The sequence below is a fragment of the Gymnoscopelus braueri genome, assembly GCF_963280865.1.
Source record: "Gymnoscopelus braueri genome assembly, chromosome: 16".
NCBI classification, from domain to species: Eukaryota; Metazoa; Chordata; class Actinopteri; order Myctophiformes; family Myctophidae; genus Gymnoscopelus; species Gymnoscopelus braueri.
This window is the reverse complement of record NC_137616.1, coordinates 17,124,992-17,140,223: the sequence shown is the minus strand read 5'-3', so window position 1 is coordinate 17,140,223 and position 15,232 is coordinate 17,124,992. Positions and strand designations below refer to the sequence as shown.

Here is a 15,232-nt window from a genome sequence, read left to right as displayed (position 1 = left end):
GTGGTCAGATGTAATTAATCCATGGTGTTATTGCTGTGGCATTACCGAGGGGAAGGGGGCGGGGGGGGGACTGAAAGCATGCTTTGTGGGGTATAGATTGTTATGCTTTTGGTTTCTTCTTGTTGATGGTCTGACATGCAGTGCTGCTCACCCAAGACTCAGGACAGACTGAGCGTTGCCTAGGCAGAGTCGTGATGAATATTTCAACAGATCTCAATTCATTTTTAACAAGGTCAACGGAAGCTCCCCCATGTAGAATTGAAGGAAAATGTGAAATACTGGACATGACTTATATTGTATGCGCCCCGGGATCCAGTTAGAGTGTAATTCAGTGTTTCGCAAACATACTGTACATATAGGTCACGACCCATTTTGGGTTGCAGACCTGATTTGATGGGTCTCAAGTAAATATATTTTCTTTTTTTTTCTCTAACCTTTCCTACATTTTATTCCCTAAAAATAAATTTTCTAAAATATTTCAAAAGATTTTCTGAAAAAAATAAAAAAAAGAATACATTGTCAGAAAACATTTTTAAAGATTCTTCAAAAGATTAAAAAAAAACTATTCACACATTTTGTTATAGGGCAAAATGGTTAGTTAAAGTTAGAATATGGAGATAAGAGGTGACTGACGTCACAGGCTGGCCACATGAAGTCCAAGAGCCACATGAAGCCATGCCGTACCCATGCAGATCTAGAAATCCACATGAAATTAGATTCATGTATGTGGAAGTGCTGTCAGTCGGTGCAATTAGCATAATAGCGTGTCAGTCATACTAATGTGGGATGAGGAGGGATTTGCTTGGGTTTAAGCTCGCCTTCGCAGAGGCACCAGACAATATGTACTTGTGAAGAGAAGACAATAATCATTATCCTTTATCTATTCAATTCAGTTGGAGGGACTTCATATGGATTTAAATGTCATCTACAGCATGAGTAGACATTTTGAATAATCTATTTTTTCCCCTATATAAAGTACCCCCCCCCAAAAAAAATAAACACGAATCGAGGCATGGTGGATTTTGCAGAGTGCACAGTGTAATCCTCAGTGTTAATATATCCATATGTAACTAACACACACACACACACGCACACGCACACGCACACACACACACACACACACACACACACACACACACACACACACACAGCAAATTGACTCCTTACGGGTCCATTTGGTTCCAGTTATATTAAAACTCAGGATTTTACATTGTGGTAAATAATTCTTATTTTTTTTTAAAACACCACATAACCTTCGCTGGAGTTTGTCTGTGGTTGGTCTCTCACCTGGAAGCGGTAGAAAGTACCATCGTCTTTGAGTGTAAGGATATGGTCAGAGATGGGGAAGAAGTATCCCTGAGCAGCGATGAGGCTGCCGATGGTTATGGCTTCAGCTGTGGAACAAACAGCAATAAAGAATGAGCAAACAGCTGAAAGAATGAGCATGGCTCAACTTGTACGTATATAGCTATTCCATGTACAGCACATAGTACAATGCTGTGTTCATTTAACTCTGAGAGTGTACATATGTAACCAAATGGACCCATAGGTAGGCACACTCTCAGAGTAACAAATGGAGTATTATTTATTATTATTATTACTATTATTATTATTCTACGGTGTGTATAGCCAGCGTGTTTGCTAGTTATAGGCAGAAATATTAGGGGGGAAGGGTGGGACATGACCTATTCATTTTCAAGTTTCATAAGATTGTGACCCACCCCTCAGGCCTGGACCACTGGCGAATAGATTTTTTTATAACTGACTGGCCCTCTTTGATGCTTTGTTGTACAACAGTGTAGTTATATATAAATAGCAGAAATAGCTGATCTGCAGTACAAGCTCACGACATGTGTTGTGAGCTTGTACTGCAGATCGTCTACTTTCACGATTTAAAAGAAAAATGTAAGGAAGAAAAAGGGAACTTTCAACATTTTCCCCCCCAAATTGATTATTTCTATTTCCATTTCCATTATATTTTTATAATCGATTATATCGATCAGTTCGATTAACCCATTCAATCCGGGAACGCATCTACAAATGTCTTCTAAATCCTAACTGAAAACTGTTGCTATAATATCAGTGGTTCTCAAACCTTTTCATGTCAAGGACCACCCAAAATGATATGCATTTGGTCACGGACTCCCCATCTCTAAATATAATAATAATAATGTCTATAGCTAAAATCTAAAATGACACAGCTGCGTTCTCGGATTGAATGGGTTAACTGTTGCCCCCCTAATGTCATTGTCCCTCCAAAGCTGATATGAGATTTTTGCCCCTGCTGCAAGCTAGCTCAGGGAACTCACTGGTTGAGTCATCCACATATCCAACAGCTGCACACTCATTTCAGCGTGGAGTGTTTCAGCCAGTCTTTGGGGGGGCGGCTGCCTTTTGACACAATAAAGAACGGTAACAATCCAATGTGGGTTTTTTTCAGCACCCACCTGGATCCTCGATTGCCAGGTTCTTCATCAACCACTGTACAATATCTGCACCTGTAATGGGATCAGACAGACAACAATGAGACAATGGAGAATACCTGTTTTATAGCATGGCTGGGCTGGCTCACAGCCATTACCAAGGGTCTGCTAAGCCTTACACAATTCACTAAAGAGCCGACAACTTACACAATTCACTAAAGAGCCGACAACTCATATGGAGCATTCCTCTCCATCTCTCTCTCTCTCTCTCTCTTTCCCTCTCTGTCTTTGTCTCAGAGAGGCGATATAAAGTTGGTTGATGTTTGCGGAATACAAAGGAAGAGGCAGAGAGAGAGAGCACAAGAGGAAGACAAAGGGGGAGGCAGAGAAAAACAGGGAGGTGAAACAATAAGTGTGATCGATGGAGAAGCATAATAAAATACATACTGAATATATTTCGGTCGGAAGACAGAGAGAAACGAACCACAGTGGAATTAAGTGTTTTCATTGGCTCGCCGTCTGAGAACATCGGGTATATTTTACCGTTTCATCCCACATTCTTTTAACGTCAAAACAAAGAGAGGGAACAGGGGAGAGAGAGCGAGGCTGGGAAATGAGTAAAACAGGGAGACAAGAAACGGCAGCAGAAAAATGGATGACAAAACAAGAGAGAGAGAGAGAGAGAGAGAGAGAGAGAGAGAGATAGAGAGAGAGAAAGAAATATCTATTCTGCGCTTCCCTTGTCCTTGCTCAGTGTGCAGCTCGAGGGGCATCATTTAATTTCTGTATCATGTATTTGTTCCCGCGGCCCCCGGGCTCTCTCGGCTCCGGCTGTAGTGATCGTGTTTATTGATATGCTCCGATTATGGCACAGGCAGGTGATACATTTTCTGTGAATGGAGGGACAGGGCGGGGTGTTGCAAGCGGCCCTCTCTCTCCCTCGCCATCATTTGTTTGGCCCTGTGTAGTCACCGCCTGCCAGCATCACACGCAAACTGTGAACCTGCTGATCTATAAAGTATTAACCCTTTCAAACCGAGAACGCAGATATACAACCGAAAACGCAGATATGCAAGCTAGGAGCTTGTAGATCTACTATTTTTTTGAAAAACCGTGAAAATGTGTGCAAATCATTGAATATCTTTTTTTCTGTAGCGCACATTTTTAGCTCTGTTACAACTTCTGGGGGGGTCCCTGGAACAAAAGATTTTGAGATGGGGGTCCGCGGCCAAAAGATTTAGAAGACATTTGTAGAATCCCCCCAGAAGCAAAGATTTGAGTTGCAAATGTTTGCCTTAAAAATATATATATATTCAAAGATTTGCTCAAATTTTCACGATTTTTCGAAAATCTACAAGATCTACAAGCTCGTAGCGCGGCACTCGGTGCCGCGCTATGAGCTTGTATATCTGCTATTTTTTAATAGCCCAAAGAGATCTAAAAAAGACACAGATTCTTTCCCGGTCTTAACTCTTTGACTGCCCTTGACTCGATAACGCGTCAATAGCTACTTTGTCCAGTTGGCCGTCGACGCGTTGGACGCGTTGGACGCGCGTTCATTGTTTAATCTCTGATCACGCTGTTCTGCAATGAATCACTCTAAGTTTCAGGTTCCACTTACTTCACCCACCACTGCATCCGGTTTTATGACGCGATTTCCGTTTCGGTTTTTTTTTCTTTCTCCACAGTCATTTTCGGCTAGAATAGGGTTTTATACCGTTTTTCACACGGTATAAAAAATTCAATTCAATTCAATACAAATTCAATCAAAACTAGCAACTGCTATTGCTACGGTTTTCTCCTGCAGTTTCCTAAGCAAAATGTTCTAGTCAGGTAAAAGGGGGAACTTTTAGATTCAGAAATGAAGGAAAGGGAGTACTGAAGCCAAACAGAGTTAGAGCACCACTGATATGCTATATGGCATATGCTATAGCGCCTGCCAATCAGTCACTATCAACTGTCAACATTCTCTCTCTGTAGTGACGTGTCTCAGCCTTACCCGTGACAACACTTGGGATTTTGGTCATGAAGCTCTTGACAGTTCTGATGGGCACGCCTTCAGTCTCATCCTGGATGCGTGTCACAATGTCCTCAATCTTAAAGGAAAGGAGAGAGAGAGAGAGAGAGAGAGAGAGAGAGAGAGAGAGAGAGAGAGAGAGAGAGAGAGAGAGAGAGAGAGAGAGAGAGAGGGGCATATGTGATCAATAAGCATTAATAAAACAACTCATTGCTGTCAGGTGGAAACCTGTTCAAAACGGTTACTTTTCAGGAAATGGGAAAGAAATAACCTGTGTTCCAATGGATCTAATTCAATACTGCCGTGTGGTGAAACATGCCGCTAGGGGTGCTATAACTACCTGAAATTCAAATTAGGTACACAAGGTCAGGCGTCCCTTATTTCCAATTAAAATAAGGGACGCTCAGAAAAAAATCGCATTGTCTAAAGTATATGCACAGTCTTTGTATGTTATATTAACAACCTGTATTATAATATGTATATGGGGTGTTTGAAGTTGACAGTAAAAAAACTAAAACGAGCACTCTCTCAGTCTGTATTTAATGCAGTTTGCCAGCTTTCTTCTGGCACACGATCGCAAGATGCGATTGATTCCCAAAAATAAGGAACACAGTGTGTCCCTTGTGTCTGTTCAATAAGGGAACACGTCGTTACCAAAATAAGGGAGCATTCCGTATTTCAAGGGACGGGTTGGCAACCGTGCACGTCGCCCACTTGACAGTGGAGTAATCAGATTAGACAGTTTTATTGACGTTTTGATTGCGTGCTTTTGTCAGCCTCGCTCTTCTTAAGATATGCTTTATTTCTTTCCTTTCCTCGTGTCAAGAGTGTGGGAAGTGAGAACTCTTGTCGCTTTTGGAGACACACAACGCTACCACATGAGTGGGTTCTATAAAAACCCCTAATCAAACTATGCACTCCTTGGTGGAGGAGAGCACAGAGAGAGAGAGAGAGAGAGAGAGAGAGAGAGAGAGAGAGAGAGAGAGAGAGAGAGAGAGAGAGAGAGAGAGAGAGATTAATGAAGAGAACTGGAGAGGAAGAAATGGAGAGAAAAAGAGAGAGCGTGAAGAAGACACTGGTATATCCTGTAGGTGTCTAAAACATATAGTCACTCAAGTGATCTCATTAGGGAAGCACTCACCACAAATACACACACACACACATACACATACAGTACACGCACGCACGCACTGCACACACACACACACACACACACACACACACACACACACACACACACACACACACACACACACACACACACACACACACACACACACACACACACACACACACACACACACACACACACACACACACACACACACACACACACACACATCTGCAACATACACACACACACATTCTGCTGTACAGCACAGTATGGGAAAGCACTTCCAACACTAATAGGCTCAATACAGTAGAACTACTGTACTGTGCTGCCATACAGAGCATATCCTCTCAACACCACAATGTACTGTATAATATACCCTTCTCAGCTGACAGTGCACTTATGCTGTGGCCACCACAGGTATAGGATTGTAAAATGGCAGCTGTACTGTCTTTTTTAAAAGAAATCTAAAGACACACCTTTTTGGTATTGCTTTTACCTGGGTTTCTGCATTACTCCAGTTTTCTATATTTTAATTTTATTGTTTTAGTTTTTTTCTATTTTATTACTTCTCAATGTTTTTTTATTTGTTTGTTTGTAATCCTCTGTTTTTTTTTTAACCATTTAGACCTGAGACCAGTTTTTTTGAAAAAATATTTAGATTATTAAATTGCAGTATTGATACTTTTACTTAAGTAAAAAAATGCGAGTACATTTTCCACCACAGATTTTACCTTTCTAGCCATATAGTTGACCACCATCCTTTCCCCTTATAAGAGAGCCAGAGATCAGCTGTCTCATATAAGCAAGGACAGCGTCTGCCTCTGGCAACACATCACAATCAATACAGCGATAAAATGCTAACAAGGCCATGATGGTGCGCCCAGATAGCAGCTAGAGTGGCTTTTGATGACTTCCCCCTGTCCTGAACAACAATGGGGTCTTGACGGATAATCAAAATGAGCCTATAGGGGAGGTTACAATAGCTGTCAACTCCAATGACGCGCTGGAGAATACCTGAACGCCTGAAAAGAACAACAGTGTTATGTTGTTGTTATACTCTGTCGTAGTCTTCTACATAAGTGAATCTCAACCTACATAAGTGAATCTCAACTTTTTCACTTTTAGGACCCCCAATTTGATATGCATTAGAAGTATTGATTGGGACCCCAATCTACTCTGTAAAACGCTGTGAGTGTACATTTGTTCTATCTCAGAGTTACATTAGGTCCAAAGACAGACATCAACCTGTCTGTCAGTGCTCAGTTTATTGGGCATCTAGGAGTTGTTCGTGTTCATGTAAATTACAGCACAGATCTAGAGCAGCCAAGTCTTGAATAAAATAGAATGTCTTGTTTCAGCTATTTTTACAATACGCATAGGGAGTCAGTGTGTGTGTGTGTGTGTGTGTGTGTGTGTGTGTGTGTGTGTGTGTGTGTGTGTGTGTGTGTGTGTGTGTGTGTGTGTGTGTGTGTGTGTGTGTGTGTGTGTCTGTGTGTGTGTGTGTGCGCGAGCGAGTGTGTGTGTGTGTGTGTGAGACTCGGATTGCCTGTGAAGTGCAGTCGAGTGGGAGCAGATTTCATCAGACTTACAGGCTCTTCTGTGTAAGAACCGACCACCCACAGGGCAGCAAGCCGACTACGATACGTGATACAACGTTATCACCGCACCGTTACGCTTAACTTATACTCCTGCCGCGTGTGTCAAAAACAACCGATCTACAAGCTCATATCAGCTATTATCGGCATGCGACACCGGTGTGCAACAAAGTATACATCCGGCCTCAGCATGGAGCAGCTGGGACACGGCTAAACAGAAGGCTTAGCATGTATGTGGGGTGTGTCGGGGTTAAAGTCATTATTTATCGTGTAATGATGGCTTCAGGCGGATATCACAAATGTCCCTCAGTATTTACTTCTGTCTTGTGTGTGCGTGTGCGTGTGCGGGTGCATATGCGTATGTGTGTGTGTGTGTGTGTGTGTGTGTGTGTGTGTGTGTGTGTGTGTGTGTGTGTGTGTACGTGTGTTGTGTGTGTGTGTGTGTGTGTGTGTGTGTGTACAAAATTTGTACCTGGCATAACTCAGACAGCGTCTGAGTTCATTCTCAAACTTGGCACGTAGTATATCTCATATAACCCAGAGCTGTGCAGAGCAACAGTTCTACAGAACAGAAAAATCACTAATATCTGTATCTGTCGGCCTGTGTGTCTGAGAAAGAGGCAGAAATTCTCAGTAAAGTAAGTAGAACTTAAAAAATATTACTTTCCTGAGATAACAAAGTTATAAACGCATTACTTATATTGTCCTCTTTTGCAGAGCCCTCTCTCAACCATGCTGCACCCTATCAAGTGGCCAAAATAATTCACAGCTGCACGCACAGGCTGGTACAATACACATACACATGGAGAGGAAAGCGACAAAAGAATGTTTTATTCCTCCCCTGGGAAAAAAATGGCACCCTTTTGAATTCTTTTGAATGAGTGCAATTAGCCTTAACTGCCACAAAGGTAAAAATCTACAGAAGAAGTAGACAAAAACAAGACCATCTCTGTATGTGAAGATGCATGCATGCTTCCCACAGAGGCAGAAAAGGTCAACGATGGGGGGGGATACCCAGGAAAGAGAATTTGTGAGGAAAATTACCTCTACCTCACCAGGTAGCTGCGAGCCTTTCCCTTGAAGTGACACTTTAACATGCTGGCCGATCGATGCAGCCTGCTACAGAACTAGCAGATGGATGGATGGCATTTTAGTGAACGGTCTGAGGTGATACTTTATCCATTTATTTAACCACAGCAATGACAGACAGGTTAACCCTCCTAATGAATAGCCTCCAACAAAGATGAAAAGCTGTTTACTTTGCAAGTAGAGTCTAAGCTTCCTCTGTTAACTAGACACATCAGATGTAAGATATTTCTTAAACATCAGAGGGCTTCACGTGCATTGAAAGCCGACATGGCCACACACGACTGAAGAGGGTCACAATGCAATGAAAGAAGAGAGGACCATGAATTATGCAAAGACCCATATGGCTATAAAAGGTTAAGCATTTACCACTGATGCATAAAGTACTCAGCAACTCTTCCGGATGGATGCTATCAAATCTGGATGAGTCATGTCAAAATATATAATTTACCTGCACCATATGCTTGAAATTCAGCATCTTTTCAATTCTCACATAAAGAGATTTCGGGGAGTATGGGCTCAGATACGTGACGAGAATATGATCTACCTCATATTGAATTATTTTTAGATGCACCCTGCTTTCAAGGGACTCTGGGTACGCTTTCAATTGCTGTTTTTGCTCCTCTGAGAGTCATTTCACATGTAAAACCTTTGTTATGTACGTTAAGGGATCCTGCACGATCTAGTGCCGGGGGAAACGCACTGATTTGCATCAGCCTCGACACTGCCAGTCAACTCCTGATAAGCAACACACAGACACAAAGTCAAGTGACAACCATGGGGACAGATGAGAGCAGCTCTCATTTTATCAAGCAAGACAGAAAGTTGTCAAACACATTCCACCCAAGTTCTATTGGTATTTCACCACCTTTCTAAAATCCATCATTTCAGAGCAGTATATGTTTCCTCCTGTTGAACCACTGCTGTCAAATGATGATAGATCTATTTAACACTACTGCCATTTATCTTTACGGAGGGACACTTCAAGGCCTAGCCCACGTGTACATGCCGTCTACACAAGCACTGTTATAAAAACAAATGTCCGTCCATATGAAAACACAAAAACACGGCTGTCATCGAGACTGTCAGCCTGTCAACACCTGCAGTCTAACAATGACAGTCCATACTGCCCAGTCGGAAGCTTACTCTGTGCTCTTTAGATACCTTAACCCAATTCTAAAAACTTCTAAATCCTGAAGTTTTCTGAACGACTAAAACATATATAATGCTATACATATAGCAACAGCAAACAGAAAACTGATACAGTATGTCTTCTTTTATTTACCTGAACTGATTATTTGACAAAGGCTGCAATGATTCAAAGATAGAGTTTATTCACACTTGTCCACCTGTCTCTCATTGACTTATTTGGCATTATATCAAACTTTCGGCTCCAGTTTGCCTCACAGTGCCTATAGAACAAACTTCTACCTCTTGTTCTTTACACGACCTCTCCTTCTTTACATAGCCTTGTTACAGTCTACAACCGGAACAAAACTGGCAATGTTGGCAGCGGCCTCTGTTCCTCAACATGGTGGAATAGTAACTGTACATGTAATAAGTCCTGTTAGCAAAGTTGGAAACAGCATGTCCATGCCCTAAATTGGTCTGAATGCAGAGTGTGTGTGTGAATGAAAGGCCCAAAAGCACAGAGCAACGTAAACAAATAAATAACCATGTATGTGTAGACAGGGCCCAAGTGTGGCTACATGCATACGTGATGTCTAAGGCTGTTTCCCCATAGACCCCTTAACAGACGACATCACACTGATAAGAACCAGTATGCGTGCAACCAGTATGCGCGCAATGAAACCCATTCTGTCAGGTCTCGCTAGGACGCGCCTCACTAGCCAACACACAAGAGGGGGTTGGGGTGTGCTGAAACCAGCGCACCCCAAAACAACAGGTTGAGAATTGATTGCGTGAAACAATCACCTGTGCATCCAGTCTCAATGTTGGTAAACAAATAATTGGTCTATAGCCGATCCACTGTTGCCAGTATTGGACTGATACCCATAATGATGTATCAGTGTATGAGATACTTCAAATGTTAATTTAATAGTACTTAAGAGCAGCTGCGTCAGACACACATGGTTTGACAGTTTTTTAAAATAATAATCACAATGCCTGATTGTATCATTCAAAGTAACAGGACGGTCAGACACGTCTTACAGACTTGCAAGTTAAAAAATCGAATCAAAGTCAAAGTAACCCATTAACACCACGAAAGCCCATGAAGCAAGTAAGCCCCAGTGAAGGACCGAGCGTGGGTAGATGATAAGCGCTGGCTCATTACACCAGTCTAAGCTCAACCAGGGGCAAGAGAGGCTAATCAACGTGCCAAACCCTGAACTGCACTGTGAGTCAGTCCAACGGCACAGTACATTTACTGGGAAAGAAAAGATTTGGAGACACCCTCGAGTACAAGACTAAAGTAAAGTCTGTATTGATTTGTAACTTTTTCTCAAACAACTCAAAGAAGTTTTATTTTCTTTCTTTTTTTCCCACTGAAGTGTTAGAAAAAATACTCTTTTGAAAGCAAAAAACACTAAAAACAAGAGTTGAAACCAAGTCAATTCTGAACAGGTGGGTTTTCAGGGCTGTTTGGAAGGTAGGGAGGGATGGGGAAAGCAAGTTTCAAGTTTGCAAATTGATTTGCACAACAAACTGAAATGAATGGAATCCAATGGATTCCTTGAAAATCTAACAAACTACAGCATGCTTTGGAAAATGGTTTCCAGCAATGTCAAGTACAGTATTGTTACGGTTTCGAACCCTTCACCTCCACCTTCCACGTCTGGAGTTCCTGTGCACAATCCAGTGCGCCGTTCTCACTCTGCCACCTAGGCTCACCTCATCATTCTCCTCCCTGTAGCAAGCTGACTGGGTGTGGCACTGCACACCTGTTTCCATTTCCCCATCATCACCAGAGTCTTCAAGAACCCTGCCTTGACTCCGCCCCTTGCCAGATCTTCCCATAGAATTACCTGGCAAGTATAGACGAATCCACAGACGCGCTGCCTGTAGCTGCCTGTAGGCGGCCATTGCTGCGGTGTCGCGTCCGCTGAGCGTTGACACCGCAGCAATGGCTGCGCGCAGGGCAGCGCTCCGTGGATTCGCGTATAGCTGAAGCCTACATAGTTGCTGTCCGTACCCTGTAGAGCTATTTTCTGTGTTTTTCTGCAATCCTCTTGATCTCTTGTTTTTTGTCACATTCTAGATCTGCAGTGCCACTCCATGCTTGACACCACCATTCCTCTGGATCGTTTGTTTGGCTACCGACCACATGCTTGGACTCTGACTACTCTCTTGGACTTCCCCTAAGTATAGCTTTATTATATTATATAATATCTACATATACACAAATACATCTGTGCTACTATTGTATGTGTATATTCATGTAGATTTATATAGATATATCTATACAGTTTTCAGTTTTTGTGCTATTTTTGGACATTAAAACGCCTTGCAAGGCATTAACCCTTTCCTGTCTCCTGAGTGGTTGCATTTGGGTTCTGAACACAACTCAGTCTTAACAAGTATGGTGAGTTGTAGGTAGTGGGCTAAACATGCCAGACCACCGTTATGGTTGTTTAACCAATCCTTGTTGTCCCTCTACTGCACATCAAATCTCTTCACCGAAAATATTATGACATGCCCAGAAACAAGGGTTTGTGTACTGAATATTCTCATTGTATTATAATATATTGTACTATTTTTACTGCATTATTACTGACAGCTGTTTATTCTACTTGGCTCTTCAAGGGAAGGGATGAAACAATACGGCAAGCAGAGTAGTGATATTTTCAGAAGTACATTAAAACACCATTGCTTGCTACAGGGTTATGACAGGGCAGAATGCCAAAGATGATTTCTGGTAGTCCTTTTAAACAGAGCTGAGATGCATTCCATAATACTTCCTAATCCCCAGCCTTATGATGTGCTTAGCGAGCCATACTTTTGTGATCATAATGTGAGCGGTCAAAGTCAAATGTATGTATTCATTGGACAGGTATGGACTCAATGTACAAAAATAAAAATCCAAATTAGACAAAGATCTCACATACAAAATCAAAGTTACTACATATAAAGAAAAACATAAAATAAGATAAAACCTATAACATAAGGATGTATTACAATAACACAATAGTATAATAAAAAGGATATGATAATGAATACATGCTTGCTTGATATGGACTTCTGAAGTGTTTCACATTTGGAAGAGGCACAACTCCCAAAAGCCTGATGGTAATAATAACTGAGAGCAGGCTGCAGTGTAATTCAGTGAACTAAAATGATCATGGATCTGGATGCTCCCACGTGCCCTGAACTAAATTTGGAGAATAATCATCCAAAATATGCATAAATAAATTATTTTCTCGAGATGGCAGATTCTTGGCAGGTGTTCACGCCATCATGCTCAGTACACTGAGCCGAGCCACGGGTGGCTTTTCATAAAGCCTGCAAATGACTTTTCAGTGGCGGATAAATGCACGGGATACTTAAAGGTGAGGTAATTCCTCACCAATTAGTCAAGTATGAGCATGTGGCTAAAGTGATTTAAACTACCATGCTGGGAAATAACATTGCAATGGTGAAGTTCAGAGGTGCACCACCTCAGAACCGGTAACTCAAATTACATGAGAGATCATATTAGCCTTATATTTAAAGATGAGGGCAATACTGCCAGAATCTGGCTTTATTTATATTCATATAGCTAGTAATCAAAAACATGCGTTTCATAATATGACAAGGCAGCATACATTATATAATACTGTACACTGTACCAGTATGGGTAAAGTCTGCATGTTAGGTCTGTGTGCGTCCGTGTGTTTCTCTTATGGTTTAATTTGTTTTTACAAGGGTACGGCACGTTTTTAATTGACTCGCAGTATCAAAAAAAAATTTACATAGTGCCGCTTTAACGTGGCTGACATGCATTTTTTATTAAATTGTAACATTTGGATATTATCAAACATGAATATCAAACATATCAGACAGTCATTTTCTGAAATGAAAAGCAAGTCTTTTATTCAGTCTGTCCAGAAGCACGAATATCGCCCACAGCAAATCAAACCCTGGATATTTTTTAATGCAGACTTTGGTCAGTCTTTGGTAGTTTTTAAATGAGCTTTATAAATAAAACTGACTTGACTTGACATGGATCACGATGTTATGACTCATGGCAGAGATCATTAACCAGCATTGGTTCTTGTCTGAAGGTCAGAGATGAGAGGTCTCTGACTGCAGTGGATGATGCGTTGACATAGACATGGATGACAACATGAATGACATGATATTCGTGACTCATCCCTATCGGGGGTACATGGCAACATCCATACAAAAGGTAATTATAGTGCCCCCGTCACCATTCTAGGGCTGCATCAGTTCATCAAACTAATCATTTTAATCGATAATATAATAAAGTACTCGATTCATAATCCTCACTATTTTGGGAATTATAGGAAAAGTATAGGGGAAAACAAATATTTTTTAGTATGTGATAGCGGTCAGGAGGTTAATCAATTCGTTGATATACAAATTGATTGCATGTGCACAGACTGCACACACGCACGCGCGTGCGTGTGTGTAAGCTCTGTAAGCTCATCTAGTCCTCAATAATCTATGAGCTCTTCATCACACAGTCCAGTGGAGCTCAACAGCAACATTGCTTCCTGTAGAATTGAATGTCTATAATACAAACTGAGAGATAATCCCCTTTATTGACTTCATTCCATATACTGTACATTACTTCACATCTATTTATCTATATATCTATCTATCTAGACTTATGCATTTTTGCACTTAAAGAACTAATTGCCAACTATAGTAACCATAATTCCACTGTTTTCCTATGCTTCATTGATGCATCTCGAGCTTTTGATAGGATCAACCACTTCAAACTGTTTCAGAAACTGCTTGATAGAGGCACACCAAGACTCATTGTACGTATACTGGTGTTTTGGTATGCAAATCAGAAAATGCATGTCACATGGGGTAATGCATTATCCGCCCAATTCTCTGTTAGCAATGGGGTACGCCAAGGGGGGATTTTGTCTCCTGTTTTATTTAATGTTTATATGAATGATCTATCAGTTGAACTAAATAAGTGCAATACGGGATGTATGGTAGGAAACTCTATCATCAATCACCTGATGTATGCTGATGACCTGGTTGTACTAAGTCCGTACAGTGGAGGGTTACAACAGCTACTGAAAATTAGCTCTAAGTATGGCACTGACCATGACATTATATATAATGCAAAAAAAAGTAGTGTCATGATTGTGAGAAGTAAGGATGACAAGAAATTGGCTTTTCCAGCCTTTTCTTTAAGTAACAGTCCTTTATCATTGTGTCAGGAAATTAAGTATCTGGGCCACATCTTTACTGACAACCTCCAAGATGATAGAGATATCTCTAGGCAGTATACTATATGCCCAGGCCAATATGCTGCTTCGAAGGTTCAGCATGTGTTCTGATCCTGTTAAATGTGCTCTATTTAAAGCATTTTGCACTCCCATGTACACAGCCTTCTTGTGGTGCTCATACAAGAAGGGCAGTATGCGGAGGCTCAAGGTAGCATACAATGATGCCTTGAGGATTCTACTTAAGGTCCCCAGATGGCATAGTGCCAGTCACTTATTTGTGACATGTGGTATACACACTTGTGAGGCTCTCTTAAGGCACTCCATGTATGGTTTCATGTCACGCCTGGATGAGTCCAGGAATAGTATTATTGAGGATATAGTCAATCCTGGGAAAAGCTGTCTCCGGTACTCATCCAGGCTACGGAATCACTGGAGAAACAGTCTTTATGTGTGATTTGTATGTAATAGTATGTTCTTGTTTGTATGATGTTTTTATGTTTTTATCTATTTTTTATTTTTTTACTTTCTTAAATATTTGTATGTCTTATCTGTATGAAATATGGACAAGTACAGTTGCAACTGTACTAAGGTTTAAGAAGAGGGGTTTAATGGTTAATAACCGATCAGAA

General features: G+C 41.2%; 1 protein-coding gene across 1 annotated transcript in view; it reads right to left on the bottom strand.

Annotated features, from left to right (window-relative positions):
• The window catches only part of LOC308103906 (regulator of G-protein signaling 6-like), a 106,335-nt gene that overhangs the window by 34,838 nt on the left and 56,265 nt on the right, over nt 1-15,232 (bottom strand). Inside the window, exons 2-4 of the mRNA XM_080454115.1 lie at nt 4,423-4,519; nt 2,448-2,498; nt 1,288-1,394 (exon numbers count right to left, since the gene is read on the bottom strand). Coding sequence (XP_080310241.1) covers nt 1,288-1,394; nt 2,448-2,498; nt 4,423-4,519 — 255 coding nt within the window. The remainder of the gene's footprint in view (nt 1-1,287; nt 1,395-2,447; nt 2,499-4,422; nt 4,520-15,232) is intronic.